Raw genomic sequence first — 23,930 nt, 5'->3', positions numbered from 1 at the left:
TACGAGTGGGTACGAAAATTAACCAAAAATCGCAGCTTTCAATAAAATACTGTCATAACATAAGACTAGCATGTGGGAGCTCTGCTTATTGACTCGACTGGAAGAGAGCCGAACGAAGAGAACTTCGGCTCTCGCCTGGCCAGCGCTTCGAAGAAGCAGAAGGGCATGTGAGGGTCGGGATGAACGAACATGTTAGCTCTCTCTCTCTCGTTTGTTTTGCTCAACAGCTGTTCGCTGCTCGTTCCACTCTGTTCGCTGTTCGCTGTTCTCCTCTCCGCTCTGTTATTGATAATACAGAGCGAAACGCACACACACAGACACACGCACAGTTATGCGGGACTCTGTTGACAAGTGTCTGAGTTTTTTTTTTACTGCGTAGTATTTTTATTATTTTTTTTTTTTGGCGACGACGTCGCCGCTGGTGTACGAACACCTCCTGGCGATGGCGTCATAGATACGAATACGGATAGCCAGAGCAGCCCAGAGCCGAGGGTCGCTGCCTGCTGATAAGCGTTCGCTTCGGCTACTGCGTCGCGTTGGCAAAAACCTCTTACATATGTATTTATTGTATGTGGAAATCTACCAAGGAAAATCCTCACTGGGCGTGCTGTCTTTCCCTTTTCCCCTTGACACTCGTATGATTACAGCGCTCCGATTAGTCGTTAACAGGCACGGCCACGGCATTGATGCATTTCTAACAGTTTTATGCTGGCTCATACATGTACACACACACACATACACACGCACACGCTCCAAAAATTATGTATACGTATGTTGTTTTGCTTTTCCAAGCAGGTAGATCCGATAGATACAGATACGCTTCTGCATAACAGAGAGGGAGAGAGAGGGAGAGCGAGAGCGCACACACAGACGACTGGCAGAGCGCAAGAGAGACAGAAGTATATACGTGTATGTGTGTGTGTGTGTGTGTTGAGTATCTGTGAGTAACTGTAACTCGCCGTTCGCTTGGCTCGCTCGCTCGCGTCAGTCATCAAAACCAAACTCTCGGGTGCAGACGATAAGCGCTTGCGAGAAATCATTTTGTCGTGAACTGAACGCCAAACAATAACATCCCACTCCCCCCAAAAAGATATATTTTCAACAATAGCCACGGCCATAAACAGTATCAAAAACAATCGACACAGTCCCTCTGTGTGCGTTTGAGTGCGTGTGTGTGAGTGAGTGTTTGTCTTGCTGTTTTCCAGCAATCAATCGCCGAGTCAAAAAGTCCAAAAAGAGTCCAAGAGTCGCCACAGCAAAAAAAAACAACACAACGCAACACAACAAATCAGTGCAGCAGCCCGCGAGAAGTGCATCCATATTGCTCTCTGGCGAGTGTCGTCTGTGTGTGGGTGTCTCTGCATCTAAATCTGTCTCTGGCTCTGCCTCTGTGTGTGAGAGAAAAACTCGAGAAAAAGTGAAACGACCGGCAGCGAAAGCAGCGCGAAAGCAAAGGCAGTAATAAGCAAATAGCAGCAGGCATCAAACAACAAAAGAAAATCGACGAAAAAGTGTGAGGAAAAAACAGCTTCGAGCCGAAAACAAAATTCCATCAGTTGTATGTGAACCCCAGCATTCCCCAAAAGCGGACACCACCCCCCCACTACCTGATTGACTCCAGTCCCCCAAGTTGGTAGCCCCCAAACTGACGTTCAAAGCGGCCAAAATTGGATTATGCTCAGGCACAAACGCAACTGCCACGCCATTCAGACGCCCAGCGACGACGAGCATGTGAAACTGAGTGCCCCGATTGATGCACTGCATCCACTCCCGACCCAGTCGCAGTCACTGCCACTGCCTCCGCTGCGACAGCCGCTTCTTCCACTCATCCAGCTCCAGCGCCTGAACCAACGCGTCACCTTCTCCCTGGAGCTGTACCACAAGAACGTGATCAAAAAATTGCCGGCCCTCAAGCAGCACGAGGTCTACAAACTGACCAAAAACATCTCACAGACTTAAGTCTTTCCTACCCCTCCGCCACCGCCCAAAACGCCACATACCTCCATTCAATATAAACTCCAAAAGACCAGCAAAGTGCAAGAAAAAAGTGATTAAGTCCCGCATCAAAAGTGAAAACGGGAAAAGTGCAAATTACAATCGAGTGCAATACCCCTGAAGGGAAAAAGTGTGTCCAAGTGTCGAAAATGTGGCGCGTTAGCAAAGCTAAAATCTGGCACTGAGTTTTGTAGGAACAGCAATCCGAGTATTCGGGTCCAAGCGGATTTGAATAAAAGCAAAAAGGTAAAAAGGCAAAAAACTAGAACGCGGCGATCCGTCGTAAAATAGAGATTTTTCAGAGAAATCCAAACCCCACAAAACGTAAAAAAATGTCCACCGGTCGTCGTTTGGCCAAACGCTCAATCATTGGCACCAAGGTGTGCGCCCCGGGTCCCGAGGGACTCTTGTACTCGGGCGTCATCGTGGACGTGAAGACGCCGCCGTCGTACATGGCCGCGTCGGGCAAGGCCCTGGCACCGCTGTCGCCGCCGCCGCCACCGCCGCCGCCCACCTTCCTGGCCCCCGGGGAGCCCCAGTTGAACGCGGACACGCGCTATCTCGTCCGATTCGATTTTAAAACGCAGCAGCTTCCGTTGCAGCACGCTGCTGCTGGCCCGTCGACAGCGTCCGCGTCCTCATCCTCGTCATCGTCATCGTCATCGTCCTCTCCGGACGCATCAGTCATCGTAGAGGCCCGCCGGGTCGCCAGCGTGCATATCAGTCCGGCCCAGGCTCTGCGCCGGAACGCCATGATTAAGGAGTTCCGCGAATCGGATCTTATTGGACCCGGCTTCCGTTCGATTATGGGCATACAGCTGCAGCCCGGCCAGCGGGTCTTCCTCACCTACAACGGCCGCGAGCAGAGCGGCGATGTGGTGGAGCACGATGCCAGCAAGGACGAGGTGGTTGTCAAGATAACCACAGTTGGAAATGAGGTGAGTCGGGCGTGTGGGTGGGTGCCACTGAAAGTGCAGCTAGCAGCTAGCAGCTGGCGGTAGCAGAGGCAGAGGCAGAGGCAGCTCTGTCATCATTGTGCGACGCCAAAGTATGTCAAGGTTGGCTCTGCCACACAACAGCCGCCCCATCCCCAACATGACTGGGGCGCAGCGCAGCATATATGTACATATATTCTACAATATCTATGCTGTATCTATGTACAGGCATATTCAGAGCATATATGTACAGCGCATGCAGCCCCTCCCCCCCCCCCCCCCCCCCCCCCCTCCCACAGAACATACATAGGTACATGAGTAGTGCGGGGCACATGGATTCTATGTGCAATCACGTTCTATGTGGCACGACGAAAAAAAAACGAACTCGAAAAAATGCTTGTCGAGGGTCGCATTCTGCTTTTTGGCACGTAATTGGGTTACTCTCTGGGTTGGCCTTCTTGGATATACCCGAGCATACAATTCGATACATGCGCGACTCCCCGAAGGAAGGGGCACGGGGGATTGGAGCTTACCGCAAAATCGAATTAGCTTTAAGGCAACATTGTCGGGAAATGTGTGCTGTCTAGCTTCTGGATCATCATAATCCTTCAGCCAGATCCACACCCACATCGACATCGACATCGTCAGATACATAAACAGCCAATGCCCCTTCCTATTACGTCACTCGAATCGTTGAACTGATCCGTAAACAAAATGAAGAATTAATAAATAAACGCCATGAAAACTAATTCCAGAGAGAAACATCGTTTTGGAGATCCCGAGTCCCATATGCGAAGAACCCAACGAATTTTAGAATCGTCAGATCGGTTCGTTTGCTTCCAATGACGAATACGAATACGACTATGATGATGATGCTGATGTCGTAATGAAAATTTTGTTTAGAATTTGGTTTCGTGAAAGAAATTGTTAGACGGAGCACAAAACGAAAACTTGCGATAAAAATGAAGAGAGGAAAATTCAAAATAGTAAAAAAATATATACAAAAGAGGAAATCCAATACGATACAATTTCAGGGCTAAATAGAGATGAGCGCTTTACAGATACTTAATTATATGTATGAATTATCCAGTCTATCCCACCACTCCCCGTGCAACAATCACAGCGAGAGAGATAGAGAGGGAGAGAGAGAGAGAGACACATCACCATAGTACGTGTGGAAAGAGCAACAAGATCAGATGAACTTTTTGAATTGCGTCATAAGTCGGGCATACAGCCACAGATACAGCGCTACAGATACAGCCATAGATACGGATACAGAGGCAACTATGTGTGTGGATAGCCGGCTGAATGTAGATGGCAAAGATAGTTAGATAGATGAGCGAAACACATGCATCTTTGAGATACATAGAGACCGAAGCCAGGCCAAAACGTCAGCGGTTTACCGGCTGACTGCGCTCCGGAGAGACAAAGATGGAGGAGAGGTGGATGGAGGGCCGGGGCAAGGGGACAGCTCTTACCGGCATCAAGCTGTGCTCTCACCTCTCTTCTCACCATCTGTGTTCGTATCTCTCTCTCGTTCCAGCTTCCATCTGGTTTCCATTGCATTTTGTTTTGCGCCTTCTGCTTTCCCTTGCAGTTTCTGTTGTTTTGTGTTTTGTGTTTGTTTTTTGCCGTTGTTTCCACTCTCAACTAATAATCGCTTATAACATTTGTAATTGCTGCATTCTACGAAGCAAGATTCAAACGCAAAGATACATAGATACACATGCACACGCCAGATACAGATACAGCTACAGCTACAACTAGAGATACACGTTCGGATGGATGGACGGACGGACGGACTTCAATGCCAAGTCAACTGCGCGTATCTTTTCCGTGCGGCGAGTCAATAAATTTGTCAGCTACATAGCTCTAGCTCTCTACCAGATGTGTGGGCTTGTCTCCAGCTCGATGTCAGCCCATTGTACGACCCGCAAGATACAGATACAGATACATATACTGATACTGGCGATACTATCGATACTGCGGCTCGATCAGGTCTGATGTGTTGACCAAAATGGAAAAGCTGAAAATGTATTGTATTTTTTTGATTTGTTTGCTTTTACGACCCAAAGCCGACTTGAAAAGCCCCAAATTTTCGACTCGACTCGACTCGAATCTTTTGGCATAATCAGCTATGGAAATGTAAAGCGAGGCGAGCACATTCCATGGGGCTTACAGAGGCTCCCCACTCTAGTGTCTCTCCACTATGACCTCATCATTAGCCAACAAATTTGAAAATAACTGGAAAAAGTGAAGAGCTCCATTTCGTTGTAAGTCAATCAACAATTGGTTGAAATTCTTCTTTTTTGTGCGGCTGGGTTTTGTAATTGAAAATGAAACTGGAAACAGTGCGATCCGAGGGGATGGTGCGGGGAGGGTGGGGGGGGAACATTTGTTACATCTATCAATACGTTTGTCCTCGCTGGCATTTGATGGTCACGTGTGTGCGTGTCGTGTCTGTATGGGGTATGGGGTGGGGGTATGGCTCCAAACTCGACAAAAAACCGAAATTTGTTTTTCGGTTCAACTTGAGCAATTGCCTTTTGTTTAGATACACACACACACACACACACATACAGATGCCTTTGGGGGAGGGGGGGAAACCAGTTGGGGAGCGTTTTTCTGCCTTGTTTTTTTGTTTGTTGTTTGAGTCGGAAACGTGAGGCAATTAATTCTAAGGTTATTCCAGCAAACGAGAAACTTGTTGCACGCATTTCCATCCCCATCCACCATCCACCATACACCATCCTCCATCTTTAGTCCCATTACCATTTCCATATCCATTCGCATTTCAATTACAATGACGTATAATTGTCGGGCCATGAATCAAATGCCCGGCAGGACTACAGCGCACTCTTTCCCGAACGGGGCAGCATATAATTTGCAGGTCCATTTAATGGAATGGAGGCCGCATGGCCCAAGAATTAAGCTCGAATGCCAGCAAAAATGTCGGGGATCATTTGTCAGGGTCTCTCGGTTGTTGGAGCACGGAGCCCGGGTCTCGGGGCACTCAAGACGAGTAGCAGTAAGCCCCCCCCGCGCACTTCCGCATTGTCAGGGCCGGGGCCAGTAATTTGTATATAGTTTCCTCCTACCGGACCGGAGCTACCATTCTCGCTTTTGCATTTAAAAAGAAATTCGTTTTAATGACATTGAAATTGACATGGCTCCGTGATTTTTTACCGCACACGCAACTTCTCCTCCACTTCTGTTTTTGGGCAGCTTTCTGGCAGGTTTCTGGGTTACCCTTACCCCCATTTCTCTCTTTGGCTTTTTACTTTCATCGGTTTTGGCAATTAATTAACTTGTATTTTGTGTGTGTGTGTGTGTTGTTTTGGCCTCTCACTTTTCAGGCTGCGACCCATTTCGGGCCAGCAGAGAATGCATTTTGACCAGGTGAACGGCTCTGATGGCTCGATGGCTCGAAGTTCATTTCGTAGCTGCCACAAGTGATCCAAATAAATCGCCTTCTGTTGGGGAAGATGCCGATAATTGGTTTCTTTCTTCACTTTCTGTTTTTATAAATCCATTATCTCTTGCCACATGTATCTGCGTTCATTTATCAGAGCCCTTGTTTGGCGGAACTACTTCATCGCATACTTCTGTCCATCAGGGTCCATCAGTCTAGGCCTGCCTATCATTGTCGCCCCTTCAATCAGGTCATTTACGAGGCATTTGGCAAAACGGTTTGCTTTTCGAGGCCATGTTTTTCCCTAGATGTGTCTGTTCCTGTCCAACACTCGGCTTTCCCCTTATCCTGCCTGAGTCTCGTTTCGGTTACTCCCCGCTGTTCTGCCTGGGGTCTCGGTCCCGGCTAACGACCTGCCTGCCATAGGGTTTGTTATCCACTATCCACTATCCTCTACTCTATCCTGTCTCTTCCGTTCTCATTCGCACTCTTTGTAGCATTAACTATCGCTCCCTTTCGCTCTCTTGCGGCCCATCTGCATTGCTATGGTTTTATGATACCGGCAAAAACATCCATTTTTTCGTTAGCATGTAGTTGTTTTTTGTTTTGTTTTGTTTGAAACAGGCTAAAAAATGACGGCCGACTGGCAGGTCACTCGAGGGCCCTTGTCTGGCTCAGGTTATGGGTCTGAGTCTGGGCATTGGATGGTGCACTCTCATGACTAATCGACCTTGCCGAGGAGCACACTCGTCGATCTTTCAGGTAGAGAAAGTCCAGCCCGTCTTTTGGCAATGCTACCCGGGAATATGCACTCTAATTGGAACCGATAAACTACGAGTCAGGACCGAGTCAAAAATTGTCATAAAATGTTTGTTTTTTTTTCGTATTCGTGGGGTCTTTGGAATCGGTCAGCCTGCTTCAGTGACCTTTTTGCGACGGGCAGGTTGAACGACTTGCTTCGATTCTCCCGACTTGGGTGTTGGGTTTCAGGCGGCGCACAAAGAATGTTTATGTGCTCTGCTCTTCATCAAATGTCATAGCACTCATTTCTTTGTCCATCAAAAGACAGGTTATGGCTTCTGACTCATAAAGTGACCCTAATCGAAAGGGAGCCAGCCAGCTCGCCTACCGAGCCGCTCCACCGAAGGTAAGAGCCCAGCCAAGGGGCGGTGGCAAGAGCAGAGCCCAAAATCGAAACGACTTTCAAAAAAATGCATGCAGCTTGTTTCGGTTTCGTTTGAGTTTGAGTTTTAGTTTTGATTTCAAAGCGCCTTGCCTTTTTGTATCTCGATTTTTGCTGTTTCAAGCGGCATTTCGGCTTACTGCCAGATACTCACACACACACAGCTGGACATGGTGCACACCTGATTTTGCTGGCTGGTGAGTGTCGTTTTGGGTACATGCCACCTTGGTATGTGGGTCACTTTGAAATGGGGTTTTTGATTAACGCTCAAAGACAGACCCAAACAGAAAAGTAGAAAATAACAGAAAAACAAACAAAAACTCATATTGAAAACGGTAAAATAAACTAAACTGGATAAAGTTTTTCATAGCTCAATTCTATCAAAAAAAGTTCTTTATGAAATGAATATTTCTCAATTAAATCCAAGATTGGATTTTAGTTTCTATATTTCATATTTGTGGCGAGTAGAACCAGGATTGGATGGGATTCAAAAATCTAATCAAAATCGAGCTTATTATGCAAACGTATATTGTATAAAATATATAATATAGTAGTACATAAATAAGCGATTAAAATACATAGTATAATATAATAGCGCCAAGGGCCAGGTTTCATTCGAATTGGGGGCGAATGAGAGATTTAATTATTGATCTTCAACAATTTGCGCAGTATTTGATTGTGTTTATTTTTGGTTTTATTCACACGAAAGTAGGTTACACTTTTTTGGCGTCTTTTGCTTTATGTATCTTTTCGTTGTTGGTTTTATTATGACTTAATTTAAAAGTGAAAGCGATGAAGTTGAGCTTTTTTGGTGATTAAGTAAGGCCGGGAGCCGTGTGGGGGGTTTTCCCAGTGGCAGAGAGCGAGAGAGTGCCACAGAATGTACAATACGCACATAAATATTGTAAAATGCAAGGGGACAAACTCGAGCCAAACTCCAAATGTAATCGCACGCACAGATACGATACAATCGCACACGCACACAGCTGGAGAGGAGAGGCAAACTTGTAGATACAAGATACAAGAGAGGAGACCCCGACCCGGCACTGTCAGCGGGGTGCAATGGTGGGGCGGGCGGATGGATGGATTGTGGCGGCGGAGTGTGCGTGTCCCCGTGTCCGTGTCGTGGTGTCTCGTGTGCGTGCCACAGAACGTAAACAAAAATACGAATGTAAAGAAGAAGCGGAAAGTGCGAGATAAACAGAAAACAGCTGTACACACCAGCCCAGCGTGTGCGACAGAGATGCAAGGCGGCATACCACCAGAAAGAGAGGCCGATTGAGTGAAAGAGAGAGGGAAGAGCAGGGCAGAGCAGTGCAGAGCAGAGCAGGCCTAAGGCCGAAGCGAAGGCGGAGGCCAAGAAGTTGTCCCCGTAAAACCCGTTTCCGACAACAACAGCAACAGCAGCAACAACAACAACAACAGTTACGCACTTTACGCACGCTCGACATGATTGTGCCTGGCTGCGTGAGTGCGTGTCCGTGCCTGTCGAGTATTCCAGTGTGCGTGCTACATCATTCATGCGTGTGTGTGCATGTGCATATGTATGAGTGTGAGTGAGAGATATTTTTTTTTGTTTTTCTTTTTGTTTTTTTGCTTTGAAGAAAAACCGGCTCTGGGCTTGGGTCTGGGTCTTGGGTCTTGGGTTCGAGTTTTTGGGTTGGGCTGGGTTCTTCAGGGCTCGTGTACGCGGCTTCGATTCGATTCTGTGGCCTGAGCGGAAATACGCAGCAGCACACACACACACACACACCCAGAGAGAGAGAAACCCATGCAAACACATGGGCTGGAAACAAAGAAGAAGCCACGCATGAAAATTGCTTTTCATGTGGCAGCCGAAAAACGGATAGAAATAAAGGAAGACGTCAACGACAACGTCACCAGTTCTGCCCCATCCCCCTCCTCCATCCCCCACCCCACCCCACCCTATCAGGGGTTGTCGTTTCGTTTCCCTTTCCAGTAATGGTCCCGTCCCACACCCTCACACCCTTTTATCACATTTTGGATTTTGTTTTGCGCTCATTTCGCTTCTTTGCCTCTGCTTTTGCTCCCTTTTCCTTCTCTAATGCGAGGCCATTGTCACTCTTCCTGGGGGGTAGTGTATGTGTGTGTGGGGTGGGAGGGGAGGTTGCTTCGGTGGCATGCTTCTAGGGCATGGAGAATAACTGTTTCCGGTATTTGGGTCACATGAAATTTAATCAAATTAAAATGTTTCAACGCTTTTGCTCTCTGGTTTTACCCATCTCCGACCCCCGACATAGAAATATATACCCCCAAAAATAGAACCCCACTGATACTGACTGGAGGGGTGCATTCCAATGGAGCAAATGGAGTGTAGCTTGAGGTGGGACTTGCAACTGCAACACTGTTTTCGCTGCTTTCTCAAAATGGTTGCAAAGTGTGTCTGTTGCCGACTTGATTTCGACAAATTTGTTGCCAGTGAGGCAACTCTGATGTGCAATTGACAGTGGCAACTGGCACCCGTGGGGAATCAACGGCAACATCAGGCTCAAGTGGCAGACAGGCACTCGTACGAGTCGTATCTGTAAATCTGGAAATCCCTGAAAACGCAAGGCGATAGTAAATCTTGTGTGCTTATCGTATGGCTTATCACAGCCGAATGGCTCCTCCACTCAATTGGGCTCAAGGCGAGAGGTGTTTGGGGACTAATGAGAAAAGTTGTTTCGGGGATAAATACACAATGAAGGCATAAAGTATGCTTCAAAAAGAGTGCGTTCTACATAATTAAAGCATTATATTTCCACGATTTCAATCCCAAGATAAACCCCATTATAATAATAATATAAGCGGCTAGTAAAAACAAACTCGAAAACTTCACACTTTCTACCGCTGTTGGCTCCGACCACTTTCTACCGCATTTCGAATGCAGCCGTCTGCCAGTTGGCCAGACTCTCATTCATTCATTCATTCAATCTGTCTGTCTGTCTGTCTGCCTGTCAGATAGCCACCGGCCGGTGGCTAGCCCACCAAAAACCGCCAAAATTCCCCCCCACCCCACAGAAAGAGACAGAGAGAGGGGCATCATACGCATATGTTACAGAGCGGGGACCGAGCGGGAGGATGGATGGCGCCAAAAACAAAATGGCAGCCTCCCAAGCTCCGAAAAAACTACAACGCAATATGGTCGCCATTTTGTTTTCACACCGTTATGTTATGCTGGCCCTATGCTCACTCGTCGGTGTGTGTGTGTGTGTGTGTGTGTGTGCGTGTGTTTTTTGTGCGCTTGTGCTTTCGATTATTGTATTTTGTTGTTGTTTTTTTGCTTTGTTTATTTGGAGGCTTCTTCTTTTTGGTTTTCCCTTGGCCGCGTAGGCGCATAGACGACGTCATCGGCCGCCTCTCAACGGCTCCTCCTCTCACCCCCCATCTTTTCCCCTTCTGTAACACACACTCGCGCGCTATTTTCGTATATTTACATTTCGATAGCTACACCGAAAGAAACGAAAGGAAACCGAAACGAAGCCGAAAAGCTTTTGGAGTCGCCGATATCTTCACGCATTTTCGATGCCAATCATGCGTAAATTACGCGATTAAATTAACTTGAATGAGCTTCGTGCAGCATGCAAAACAACACCGAGCAGCCACACAGCCATCCATCGAACTCCCGTACAGTCCGCCCATTGGCGTTACTGCGTGGCGTTACTCCTCCCGGGCGGCGGCCCCAGAGAAATGCGCCGTGTTCGGGCTTTAACGGTTTTCACCTCGCCTCACATAACAATCAAATTTGCCTTTTGCTTTTGCTGTTGCTGTTGGTTCGAGTCTTTGGCATACTTATTTTGGCCATATAAATACCGAAGGGGCGTCAACAGGGGCGCCCTGCTCAAGGGGGTTTGGCGGGGCTAATGTTGGTTCTGGGGCTGGGGCCGCCCCTGGCCATTGACAATGCCTTCCGTTTCATTGGCATCTGCTACGCAATTTCTGTCGTCATCATCGCTTACTGCGCGTATACGTAATGCCGCCGACAGACAGACAGACAAACTGGAAGTTTTGTGTTGTTTGTCTGCTTACGTAGCATTTTCGATGGTTGTATGGGTCTGCTTATCACTAAGCCGCCTCTTACACTTTCAATTCACTGGGAAATCCAGAGCGGAAAGTGGGAAAAAAGGGGCAGCAACATTTGGCCCTGTTTTATGCTGTGTGTTGCTTCTGGGTCTGGGTTTGGGGCTTCGTGCAATTCTCATTGCAGTCCAGTCCCCAATTTATGTGCCGATTATTTGGCAAACGATCCCTGGCCGTGCCTGGCCTGCCCTGGCCACCCTGTGCGTTCTATATTAGCTTCTATTCTGGCGCTGGGGGGAGGGTTGTTAGGGCGTGGGCGAGGGCGTAGGCCTTCCTGGCAGTGTGTGTGGGCGTAAGAATGGGGCATAAACACTGCGTACAACGTCACAGCGTATAGATAGCATATATATATAGCATTCCAATCACCGTTTGACTCACTGGATGGTTGGGGTTGTTTCCCCCATTCCGGGATGATGACGCTTCTTCTTTAGATATTAATTGATTCAATGCAGAAATTCCTTAAGCACTTTCCATAACAGTTTCTCTTCTCTTTCTTCTCATTTTAGGTATGTGTCTAAGAAGTTTTCCTCAACTCAAAAATGTTGTCTTGTCTGCGTAAGTACGCGTAGAAAATGGCAATCTCTAAGCCAAACAAAAAGGAGCAGAATACCAAATTCCATTGACAATTTCTCTGTGTGGGGCTACAATGAAGGCTCGTAAAATTTTATCGGCAATAATAAAATTTAATTGAAACAGGAAACTCTCGCATAAATTCCCAGATCCGTATTGAGACATGAATGACATGGCAGGGACATGCACGAGACAAGGACGACTGCTTTCTTTCTCTTTTGTATGCAAGCGAGGGCGAATAGGGGCTGATGGTGGGGTGGGGTGGGGTGTAGTTTATGTACATAGGAAATGCAACTGGATATATTCCATATATGTATGTATCTTGAAGCTAGCCGAGAGGGAGCTGTGAAATTCGAAACTTTGCAATGTTTTTAGTATAAGGGTAATCCCTGGATCGATTTCCTGTTACGACAGCTTTATAGCCTGGCCCAGAAATGTCATCACTCAACTAAAACGGGCAACATAAACGGAAACTTGAAGATTTCTGCAAATTAGTTGACAACTAAAGATTGAATATGGATGGAGTGGAGCCCTGTGATAAGTCACCCAACTGACTCTGACTGACTCTTTTTTATCGACTTCTTTGACTCGGTTACGCGTTGATCATCTTCCAATGAATTCCATATTACTCATGGAGGGTCATTCCGTGTCCCTGACGCGACGCCTGTCTCCGTTATAATTATGATTGTTGTTGCTGTTGCTCGGGGGAATCAGAATTATGCATAATAAGCCGTAGATTTGAGCGAATAAAACACACAACTGTGGCAGGCTCTCCCCATACCCCTCCTCATGCCGCGTTTTCGTTCTCTGTTTCTGTTTCTGTTCTGTATTCGCCTCGCTTCTACTCTTCCCTTTTCCACTCTGCATTTTGTTTATACGCCCATTTGGGTTATTCAACTTTCGGGGAATGAGCCGAACCGAGCCGTTGATCCCGTACGGGACTGACTGCCTGTGTGTTCGGTTTTTGGTTTTTCGATTTTCGGTTCATTTCGGCAGGGAAACAAACGCATTTACATATTATTGATTCCATTCCGTTCCCTCTGCTCGACGCTCACCGCTCGCCGGGTGCGTTTTCAATCGCACGCTGTTTAAATCGCCTGGAATTTCAACTGCAGTCTCTCTGGCACTTGTCGCGCTCTTTTCCTTCTCCTCTCTCTCTCTCCCGCTCTGTTTTTGCTGTTTCGCTTTGTTGATTATGAAATTATGTAACAATTTTGTGAGCCGAATAATCGGATTGCAGTGGGGGGCCTTGAGTGGGATATACGCGACGCACATGCGAGTATTATTGAATCATTTGCATTCTCATTCAAGTTTTGTGTGAAAGAATGTCAGACCCAGGCAGGGGTTGCCTCTCTGCCCTTGCCTCTCTTAAGGGTTCAACGTATTACTCTCTTTCTCTCTCTCTCTCTCTCGCTCTACTTCTAACAGCTGCAGCAACAGGTGATCCTGTCTGGGTCCGTGCCTGTGTGTGAGTATCTGTGTGTCTGTCTCGCCAGATTTTGATGAAGGTCAACAAACTGCGGTGGTGGATGCGACGCCGGCAACGCCAAACGTGAGGCAAACGAACTCATTCCCTCCCTCCCCCTCCCCCTCTCTCTATCTCTTTCTTACTCACTGTCTGTCTGTGCGTTTTTGTTCCTTTATTTTTTTTTGTGTCGGCATCCAGCGAAGCCTAAAAATCGTAATTTGAATCCAATCTTCTTGGGGATTCTCCCTCATACTCGCATCCAAAGCGGAATCCACAACAAACGAAACTCCGACCGAGTGGCCGACAATAAAAACAGAAACCATACGACTGCAAGACGATGAAAATTGGTTAAAAGAAAAACCATTAAATGGAATAAGTGAAATAAAACTCGAGAACGAAATGCGTGTCAGATTTAATTTAATTCAAACCGTGTGGAGGTACGTTAGAAAAAGAGAGACGATTTCGTCATAGATCCAAAAATATGCCGGTTGCCGTGTGCCGTTTCTCTGGGAGTCGGTCAAGAAACTCGGGAACGGAACAAAAAGCAAAATAAATAAATAACCATGAGACAATGACTCGACTCTGGCAGCAATTCACCATCTTGTTGCTGGGCTCTGACACTGCCGCAGCTCTTCCCAGGTCTATTGACCATCCGTTTTCGTCCAATGACGAAATAGCTGGCCAATTCTGGCTCTGGCCTCCGGACCGGTCAAAGTTTCACCATTGATCTGATGGGTTCGGTTGGGTTGGTAAGCTGTCAGCTGCTAACTGCTGGTGGGTCTCGGCCACCCTTATGCTAATGATCCAAATACATATATGCCCTATGCCCGCTTCTATTAGTATTTTATTTGCATTTTGCTGGGCCCTGCCTCATTGGGCTAATTGAGTACGTGACGGTGACGGGGGCTTCTTTTACGAAAAAATAAGAAAAGATCAACTATCCCGCAGGCCGAGGGATTAATCAAAGTCTGTTCACTTGACATCGGCGGCTCACCGTGGGCAAAAATCTCATCTAGTTAGTAGTAGGGTGGCAGCATTAGCCCTCTAGCCGCAGGCGGGGCTCCCGTTGACCCAGTTGGCCTTTAAACTCGAAAATCAAGGCTCTTTAATCTTAAAAATCGCCATCTTAGAGCACTCCTAAATCCAGAAACAAAGCTGTGATTACGTTAATGATTTTAATTTATTCCATAAATATTTTCTTTTAATTTCCAAATTGAAAGCAAATTGTTTGGTTTCTCTAAGTGTATCCCCCAAACAAAATGGAGTTCCCCTGTTTCGTACTCGGTTGCCAGGGTACCCGGAATGGGGGGGGCATCGGTGTCATAGAGCAAAAATGGGTCAAACATTCGATGCCGGCAGGACAAACTTGTTGTTATGGCTGAAACGGAGACGCTGCCACCTCAATCAGCGGCATGCAAATTCCCAACGTAAACAAGGCAACAACAGGCGGGCTCAACAAACAAACAAACAAACGGAGGAACGAGGGAACGAACTATAAGGAAAATTATGACATACATTCGAGGGAGCCTCCTGTCCTGCCTGTCGGCAGGAGTGCAGATATCATCGTGCCATGGAAATCCAGTGGATTTCAGCGATGATTGAGTTCGTGTTTTGGATGGAAGTTTGTTAGGAGCAGCCAACAGTTGAAGGGGGACAGAATGGTTTTCCTTTGAACGACAATGAGTACACATTAACTTGGCCCCCATCGTGATACCCGCACGAAAATTGCGTAGCCGACAAGGTGTCCCATCTACGTTCAAGTGTGTCACATGCCACAGTCGAACTTCTATAACTGGAAACACTATATAGAATAGGTATACCTACCAACTCATCTTTGAATATATCTCTCTATATTGCATACCTATTGAAGTCCTCAGCCTAACGTAACCTGAAAGATAGTTTCGACTTTTGGGGGAATTCGAGTTACAGAAGTTCAACTGTACGAAAGGTACACAAAAACTTTGTGCTACTTTCGCAGCTTCTGCTCTGCCCCCTGCCTCCATGTAGCACGTAATCATAGCCTCGTTCCGGAGCCAGTGAGTCTCTCAGGCAGCAAGCAGTAAGCAAATTTAGCGCCTTGCAACTAAATTTAAACCAAGTCACAGCCGCAACACCGGCAATGCCAAATGTTTGTGGCAGAAATGTACGAGTATTTGGTGTCAGTGTTACAATGTTGTGTGTCATGTTTTTGGAGTCCGACTGCCCCTCGGCGTACGATTCGGGGGCAGTGCGTGAACTAAAAACGCGAAAACACACACACGAGCACTAAATACTAAATGAGAGACGCCCACTGAAATATTTGATATGCAAATGCGGCAATTGCCCAAGTCATTATGCAATTGTGGATCGTTCAATGCCTACCTACCTGAGAGATGTGTTTCCAAAGCAATGCGCATACCCATACTCGTATTCGTACTAGTGGTGGAGTGTGAACTGTTTTGGTGTGAATAATAACTCGTCATTATTCCCAGCTGAGTTGTTATTCAAATGCATTCATCAGCCCCTCGTCGATCCGAATATTTACTCAATCTTTCAGGCAAATGCAGTCCGTATTCTCGATGCTCTTTTCCTCTGAACATAAATAAAAATACAAAAAAAAGCAAAAAAAAACCAAGAGATGAAAAAATTGCGCAATTTAATTGCTGCGAGCAGCAGACTTTTTGATTGAAATTTATGGCCTATGTTGTCCTCCGTTTTTGTTAGTTTTTTTCGTTTTTCATCTGCACATCTATAGGTTTTACATTTTTACATTTTCGAGTCCGTCCGTCCGTCTGAATGTTGGTCAATGGCGCAAAGAATTCGGAATTCTGCGTTTATATTCTTGGCCCCGATGATTTTTTATAGCACACCACAGATGAGGCATGCTTAGACGCTCCAATTGGGAAATGCCTGCGGAAATTACAATATTAATTTATCTTGAACTGATTTACAGCGCCTCGAGCACAACATAACTGATTGAGAGAGATACGGTATCTCGTGGGATATTTTTAGATGCCAAGCAAAGATTGTTTGTTTTTGCACCTCAAGGAGAGCTATTTCGAGTCGCTTCCTATGTGCAGGGCATTCTTCTTATACCGACTGTACGTATTCGGCCCCCAAGTAAATACTTTCTGATACATATTCAGGCTGTAGATAATTGAAAGGCGAACGGGGTGTGGTGTGGGGTGGGATTAAATATTAGCATACATACTCGTACTCGTACTCGTATGCAAAGCTTGAGAGTGCCGCTAGAGCTGAGCTGGAGATAATGTCAGGCACGGGACAGCGGCAGGGGCAGGGGCAGGAGAAGCTCAAGTGCACAGAGAGTGGCCTAATTAGTGTCAAGTGTTGCTCCAACAACGACAACGAAGACAGCAGCAGCAGCAGCAACATACAACTTCAATGAAAACGACAACATCGCTGACAATGGCCAATGGACAAAAGAGGGAAGTCAATTAGAAAGATACAAAGCGAGGCACACAAAACTCTGGAAGGCATGGGACTCGGATGAGTAGCGGAGTATAGTCTGGGGTTGCAATTGCAACAGCAGCAGCAGCAGCAGCATCAGCCTGGCTCCTCAATACTCGTACTCGTATGCTGCAAAACAGTAGCTGAAAAAGTATCTACAAGTACGCTTTGTTGACAGCCAGTGGGCGCGCTCACAAAACGAAATACAAATCGAGGCGATTGCTGTTGTTGTTGTTGCTGTTGTGGCTGTTGTCGCTGGCGTTTTGCTTCGAACTGAATCATGACCCAATAACCCAATTTTCCCAATGCCCCGTCTCGCTCGCTCTCCGTAACCACAATGACAGCTGCAAGTGGCCCCAGAGGCAACGCCAGCGCCAGCGCCAAACAACAGCAGCAGCAACAGCAACAGCAACTGTGCAATGGCTAAATGTATCGCTCAGATACGAGATACTCGCGTACAGCAGCAACGAAACTCGGATAGGCTTTGAGCTTAAAGCGTAAGCTGCCGCAGCCGTTGGCATTGAGTTGCACGAGGCGACTGGGAATGGGGATGGGGCATGGGGTATGGCTGATCAGCACGAGGAAGGTGAACGGGGATTCTCAAATGTTCGACTGTGAGTGTGAGCGCATTCGTTTTCATGAGTGCAACGGAAGACAAAAGCAAAATCAGCAATAAATAAGCTTATTTTTAGTTAACTTGTTCAATGTTGTTTGCCGTTTGCCGTTTACCACTCGTGTTCGTGTTCGTTTTCGCAGCAAAACGAATTCCGCGACCAGGAGATGCAGATCGCATGTATATATAGGAATATATTTCAAGTGCTCGCACCCCCCGGCCGGCATTGATAAGGCCTCAAGTTAGCCAGCCAGCCAGCCAGATTTTGGGAACGCCAGGCACTCGCTTTTGAAGTGAACTTTGAAGCCGCGCTACGCTACGCTTCAATTTCAAAACTGCACTCAATAACAATTGCAAATCAAATAAATGAATGCAAATATGCCAATCAGTCGAGTCTCCCTCTCCAAGAGTCGTTCACACTGCTCCCATTTCTGCTCCAAATATTTATTAATTTAACCCAAATCAAAGCCGAGTGCAACCCGAGATGAGTCAAGAGTCCGAGTCCGAGATGGAGGGGAGTTTGTTTGTCCCAGTAATCGCCTTGTTAGTTTAAGTTCATAATTAAATACTGGCAATTTGATAAGTTTTATCAGGCAAAGAAACCAATTAGAATAGATTTAATTTCCTTGACAGTCCAATTAGTTGTTTAGGCTTAGGTGCATTTTCCACAGGCCAACGAGTCGTATGAGCTATACGCCCATACGCACTGTTGCCCACTATTACTGAACGCTAAGAAACCAGAGCTATGCTCCATACATACATAAATACATAAGCATATGTATATTTTTCTTTTGGCTGGTACGTATATCTGGAATTTATGACGTAGATAAATTTTAATGATTGGCGGCACGCCTTGAATTTTAATGCACAGCCTTGGACAGTCCAAAACGAGACAAAAACAAACGAAAAACGAGACTTTTCGACAGTTGGGTTATATTATTTTTGTTGGAACACAAAAGCCAGAGCCCCCGAAAGCCATAGCCTTAGCCACAGCTTAACCCCTCTCGAGATCGGCGCGGAACAGAGACCCAAAACAACATCTACATCCACTTCCACCTCCAAATCGAAATCGAAAAAAAACAAACAAAACCAAAACTGAGAAATATTTTTAGTTCACTTTGCATGCTGGCATCACGTGTCGCGCTGGGCCTGAGAATAATGTTTGAATTATGTTGATTTTATGTGTTCGATATATTTTTGGTTTAAGCAGCAAATGGTTTCATCCGGGGCCAGAAAAACTCGATACGAGTGACGTTCGTTGTTACCTGACAAAAACAAGAAATACAATCAACAAAATCACAGCGAAACTTGTTTGTTACGACATCAATTTCCCAAACATCTAGAAAGCAAATACGTTCGGTCTTGTGGCAAGCCAAAATGGATATTACGAAATAAGTAACTTGCGTCTCAAGTATCTGTACCCTTACAATTTGATTATAATAGATTTTGCAGTTTTTTTCTAACGTTTTTCTATGCGTTTTCCGTGGAAACTAAGCCCTTGCTTGTGGCTCTCATATCGCCCTACATAATTTAATCAAAATCGGACTGCTATCGCCAACGAATGGTGGCAATGCTTCGCTCGGCCCCTAAACATATCTTTTCTTTCTGGTTTTTTACATTGTTTCCGTTTCGTTGAATTTTTTGTGGTGTGTAGGCGCTTCTAAAACGAATTCAAGGTTGATTACCGACATCGGCCCCCCCCCGCCCCCCACTCTATCCCACTCCATCGAATGCTATCACCTTCGTGAGTTGCTGATTTCGACGACATATGAAAAATTCTCGTGGTCCGCCAGCCCCATCGTTTACAGTAAATGAATGAAGGGTCCAAAAATTGAGTGGAGTTTTTGCCGTTCTAATTTTTCTATTTTTTTTCTGCGGTTTTTTTGTGGTTTTTTTTTATTGTTATTTATTTTGTGTGGCTGGCGAGCAAAGTTTTTTTTATCGGTTGTGGCGCTGTGTGTTTGTTAATTTCATAAATTAAGCTCCCATTGTACACTGCCATACCCCTTCCACCGCGGTGTCTGTGTGTGTGTCCCGACTGGTGGAAAATATGAATAACATCAAATGTATGTACGATATGTATTTCCCCAGTTTGCACTCCATGTAAACAATGCCCACAGAAAAGAAAAAAGGGAAAACGATGTTGATTGTGTCATTCAAAAATATCTCTCGCAGACTGGAATGGAATTCAATTTATTTATCAATCTCAGCCGTCGACAACTCTTTGAATTCTGGCTCTTGTTGCTTTATCAGTTTGCCCTGTAATTTGTGTGTGGATTTTTCTTCTATTCGGGGGGCCGTCCAAGGTGAATTATATTAAGGAGAGAGAACGCTTGTTTATGTTGCTGTAAATGGGGGGCTGTGCAGACCTGAAACTACAAACAGATTTTAGGCATCAGCTTTATGGTTTTTTTTTGGGGGAGGGGGGTTTATACAGACAGGAAAACACACAAGGTTTTCCGAGCGAGCTTTTTTCGAGATTGTAATAAATCCCAGGCAGGTATGCGAGGGCCATTTTTGGTACCAACCGCAATATTTACATAGTTCTAATGGAAAATGAAATAAACTCGGCTCTTTTCGAACATCCGAGTGGAGTAAAACTTTAAATTTAAATTTATTTGCTATTCGTGCGAGTAGCGGACTGTCTGACTCCCCGGGGCACCATACCATTCCACAGATCCGTCTGCGATTTGGATATTTGATTGAATCCGCATGGCTGGAGAGGGTGAAGGAGAGGCTGTTGGCCGGAGCTGGAGTGTTAACGAACAACACGCGCCTGGTTGCAAAGGTTGTGCAACAACCAAGTGCAATCTCATCTCTTCCCTGCCTCTCTCTTTCTTTCTCTCTCTGTCTGCCTCTGGGCCGCTCTGCCTGTCTGTCTGTTTGCTTTCAACTGTCATGATAACGAAAATAAAACTATTAACTTATAACAAGTAAAATTAACGACTTTCGTATTGCCGGCATTTGAGTTTTACGTAAGTGTAAAAATACTTGTACAGCTAAACAGCAGCAAACAGCAGAAACGAGCTGCATTTTTAATTGTCTGCCGGTCTGTCCCGCCTCGTGATGCAACCAAAGAGTCTGTTCCACTTTCCGCTTGCTACTGCCTTACAAAATCAATCTAATGAGTCTATTGGGGGCGCGTCTAACCTTGCCTGGGCCAGGGGCGAGACCCTCATGCAGTTGGTGGCTTCTGTTCTGGCGGATATCAGTGGCGGTGCCACAACAATGTAGCAACAAATATAGGAACAGCAACAGCTACTAGTCGTACAACAGTGCGCCCTCATAATATGGTAAATGCAACCTTGGGGGCAAGAACAGACGGCAATGCGAAATGAAGGCGAGCCAATGGCATAAATGGAACTGACATTGGCTATGCAAATGCATCTATGCATGCGAGAGTGTTGCCACAACAGTTCTGCAACTGGGACAGAGAGGGGGAAGCATTGTTACAGTACTGACAGGCATTCAGATTACGAACCTCTGGACTAATTACTCAAGCGGCCCTCGCTTTCGTTCGATTCAGCATTTGCCATTCAAATTGATGGATTTTGGCACGTTTTTGCCCAAGTTTGCTAAAGTCGGGTGTTTTGTTTCGCGCTCTGCTATCTCCCTTCTGTTCTGCCGCTGCTTTGCCCAAGGATGAGCGCAACAACAAGGCTATATCTACCCCACCTTCCATTCCATCCGCTGCATGCATGGCCCGGAGCTTTCTTAGCGGCAGTGCGAGAGAGCACAACCGGAAGGTTGAGTGAATTTTTTGTGCACATCGCTAATCCGCATGACATTGTCAGCTGAAATTCCTTTTAATGTTATTTTGTAGTCTCTCTCTCTCATGCTCTCTCTCTCCACCCCCATCCCACAATCACTCTCCCCTGCAGGCATTTCTAAATGGACGTGTAATGGCACAAGAGGAGAGCACAAGAGTTCCAATAAGCAGCTTGCTGAGAGAGGCAGACAAAGAGCGGGAGAGGGGAAGCTTGCGAGCTTTAATCTGCGTTTTAGCTTACACACACGCACGCTTACCCATTCCCCTTCGCCCTCGCACTCCCACTGATGATATGATTGTGGTTTTTACTGTTGCATAAAGCTTCGCGATCATCTGGCGTCCCGCTCCCACCGTAAGCGTGAATATCCACATAGTATATGCGTGTGTATATATGAACGTGTGTGCCTAACCTTGCGCAAATATTGCAAATTGACCTTTACATAAATAAACGTTCCGGCGTCGCTGCCGCAGTCACAGCCGTCATCGACATTGTCGTTGTCGTCATACTACATGTGGAAATACATACGTATGTAGGTGTGTGGAAGTGCATGCACTTTTATTGCCCTGCCCGGCATTGCCGGCCTGCTCTTGCTCATGCACGTGGAAGTTCTATTGTTTCCCGTTGCAATTTTTTTGTGCAACATATTCATTTGGTTGCACAAATTTTCATAATTATTCTGATCCCGGGAAAAGCTTATCCAAATACTCGTAAATCTGCAAAATATTTTTTTTAACAGCATCGTTTTATTTATCTATCATCAGCATTTGTCGCATATACCCACTGCTAACTTTTAAACCTATTATTCCGATATATGTCCCATATAGTACGAATCTATACAGCAATGTTCCTCTTTTCTTTTTCCAAAAGTATTTGTTCAAAACGAGATACGTATCGCAGGGAATCCAACATTCAGATTCCAACGGGGGCCCTGGGTACATCGTAAAAGCTTTTCCATGTAAGCTCCAATTAATTCACTTTCCAGATGCATTTGCAGCTGTTAATTCTCTAATTTTAAACCAATTTCAAAGAGAATCAGTCGATTGCCTTCGAAATGGTGGCAGTACTGCCAGCGTGCTCTCCAAAAATGTGCTAAGCTACTTAACTATTACTAAAGTATGCCTGATGATGGAAATTGGTGTCGGAGGCGAGTGCTGCGGAGCCAAACAACAATGTGACGTCAATTTTAATGGCATTTTAATGGGTTCAGAGGGAGATACCGTCGAAGACGAGGTCGCAGACAGCTAGACCTTCTCTCTCTCCGTCTCACTATCTCCTCTCTGGAGACGCAACCATAAATGCCAAATATGTAATTTGCATTTAATTTGACATTTGAAATGTATCTGCATCGCTGTCTGTGTGTGTTGCCAGCTTGGCAGTTTCAATGGCAATTAGAGTGACATTGTAGTCAGGTACTTGAGGCTTCCTGGCTTCCTGCCTGACATTGTCTGCCACTGCCACTGCCACTGCCACTGCCACTGCCACCGAAGGAATGATGGAATGAATCCTGCCTGCCTGAACGGTTCTTCTTGGCCTGGTCGAATCCAACTTTCACTTGCACCTGACCATCTCTGGGAGCGGAGTGTACTTTGGCTTACCGTTGCCCCGCAATCTGCTGGTGAAATATGCCACCTTGGTGGCTTATTTGTTCAGAGAAGGTTTAGCATTTCACTTTGCTATTTAGCCGCTTTTTATGACATCAAAAGACCACCACCCTTCATGTCGTCAAGTGGCAGTTGCATTGGCAGTGGCAGTGGCAGGATTGCAAGTTGCCCCTTGCTGGCGCTGCTTTGACCAGTTTCCGCCTTTTGAAAGTGTATCAAATTTCCGTAGAAAAAACAGGGGCTTTTTGTTTATCCGCTCGGTGATGTTTCGCTCTTTGTAGTGCCGCCAAACGGGGCAGGGGACAAGGAGCCGGGTATTAATTAGCTAACTTCTTCACGTCACAACTTCCTTGTTTTTTCTGTTAGTTCTTTCTAGTGGAAAATATGGAAAGAAAAGAAAGCCGGCTTAATTAAAAAGCTGCTAAAATATATATGCATATTCTTTCCACATCATCTGAAAATGGAAAGTTTTTTCGACATTTCTTCGGCTGATGAAATAATTTCGAAGCTGATTTCTTTTCTCAGCTAAAATAAGCTGCCAATTTCTTAACTGATTCCGTTTTTCCAGCTAAAATTAGCCAAGAAGCAGCGAAACCGCGCTTTGAGACATTTCCATAAATTATGTTGCCATTTAAAATGGCATAAACGTAAATTTCTTGAAAGGTTATTATCGTCTTAACTTGTTTTAGGCAAAAACAAAAAACCAACAAGAAGTGAAAGAGACAAAAAAACCGAAAATTGTGCAAAATACGAAATGTCTTTTAGCGCGTCGTTTACAAGCCATTTCCATTTCCATTTTCATTTTAACTGCAATCGACAGCATAAAACAGTTGTTAAGAGCAGCAAAAGCGGCGGC

The 23,930-nt window shown here is 45.8% G+C and overlaps 2 protein-coding genes and 1 long non-coding RNA gene across 3 annotated transcripts in view; 2 read left to right on the top strand and 1 right to left on the bottom strand.

Moving 5' to 3' along the window:
• The first annotated feature begins 979 nt into the window (after positions 1-979).
• Positions 980-2,242, top strand: LOC108155242. Its single transcript, XM_017285931.2, has one exon. It carries the CDS (start codon positions 1,675-1,677, stop codon positions 1,957-1,959), a length of 285 nt encoding a protein of 94 aa, XP_017141420.1. The 5' UTR covers positions 980-1,674; the 3' UTR covers positions 1,960-2,242.
• A 58-nt stretch (positions 2,243-2,300) lies between these two features.
• LOC108155240 overlaps positions 2,301-23,930 on the top strand; it is a 117,657-nt gene continuing 96,027 nt past the window's right edge. The window contains 1 exon segment of the mRNA XM_017285929.2: positions 2,301-2,933. Within this exon segment, the coding sequence (XP_017141418.1) occupies positions 2,328-2,933 (606 nt within the window). The 5' untranslated portion in view covers positions 2,301-2,327.
• Positions 19,847-20,721, bottom strand: LOC117187341. Its single transcript, XR_004472049.1, has 2 exons — positions 20,371-20,721; positions 19,847-20,078 (listed from the first exon to the last, which is right to left on the bottom strand). It is a non-coding gene; the product is annotated as an uncharacterized LOC117187341 (long non-coding RNA).

This window comes from Drosophila miranda, chromosome 2 (genome assembly GCF_003369915.1).
Source record: "Drosophila miranda strain MSH22 chromosome 2, D.miranda_PacBio2.1, whole genome shotgun sequence".
Taxonomy (NCBI): domain Eukaryota; kingdom Metazoa; phylum Arthropoda; class Insecta; order Diptera; family Drosophilidae; genus Drosophila; species Drosophila miranda.
Note: the sequence above shows the minus strand (reverse complement) of the source record. Positions and strands in the feature narration are given on the sequence as shown.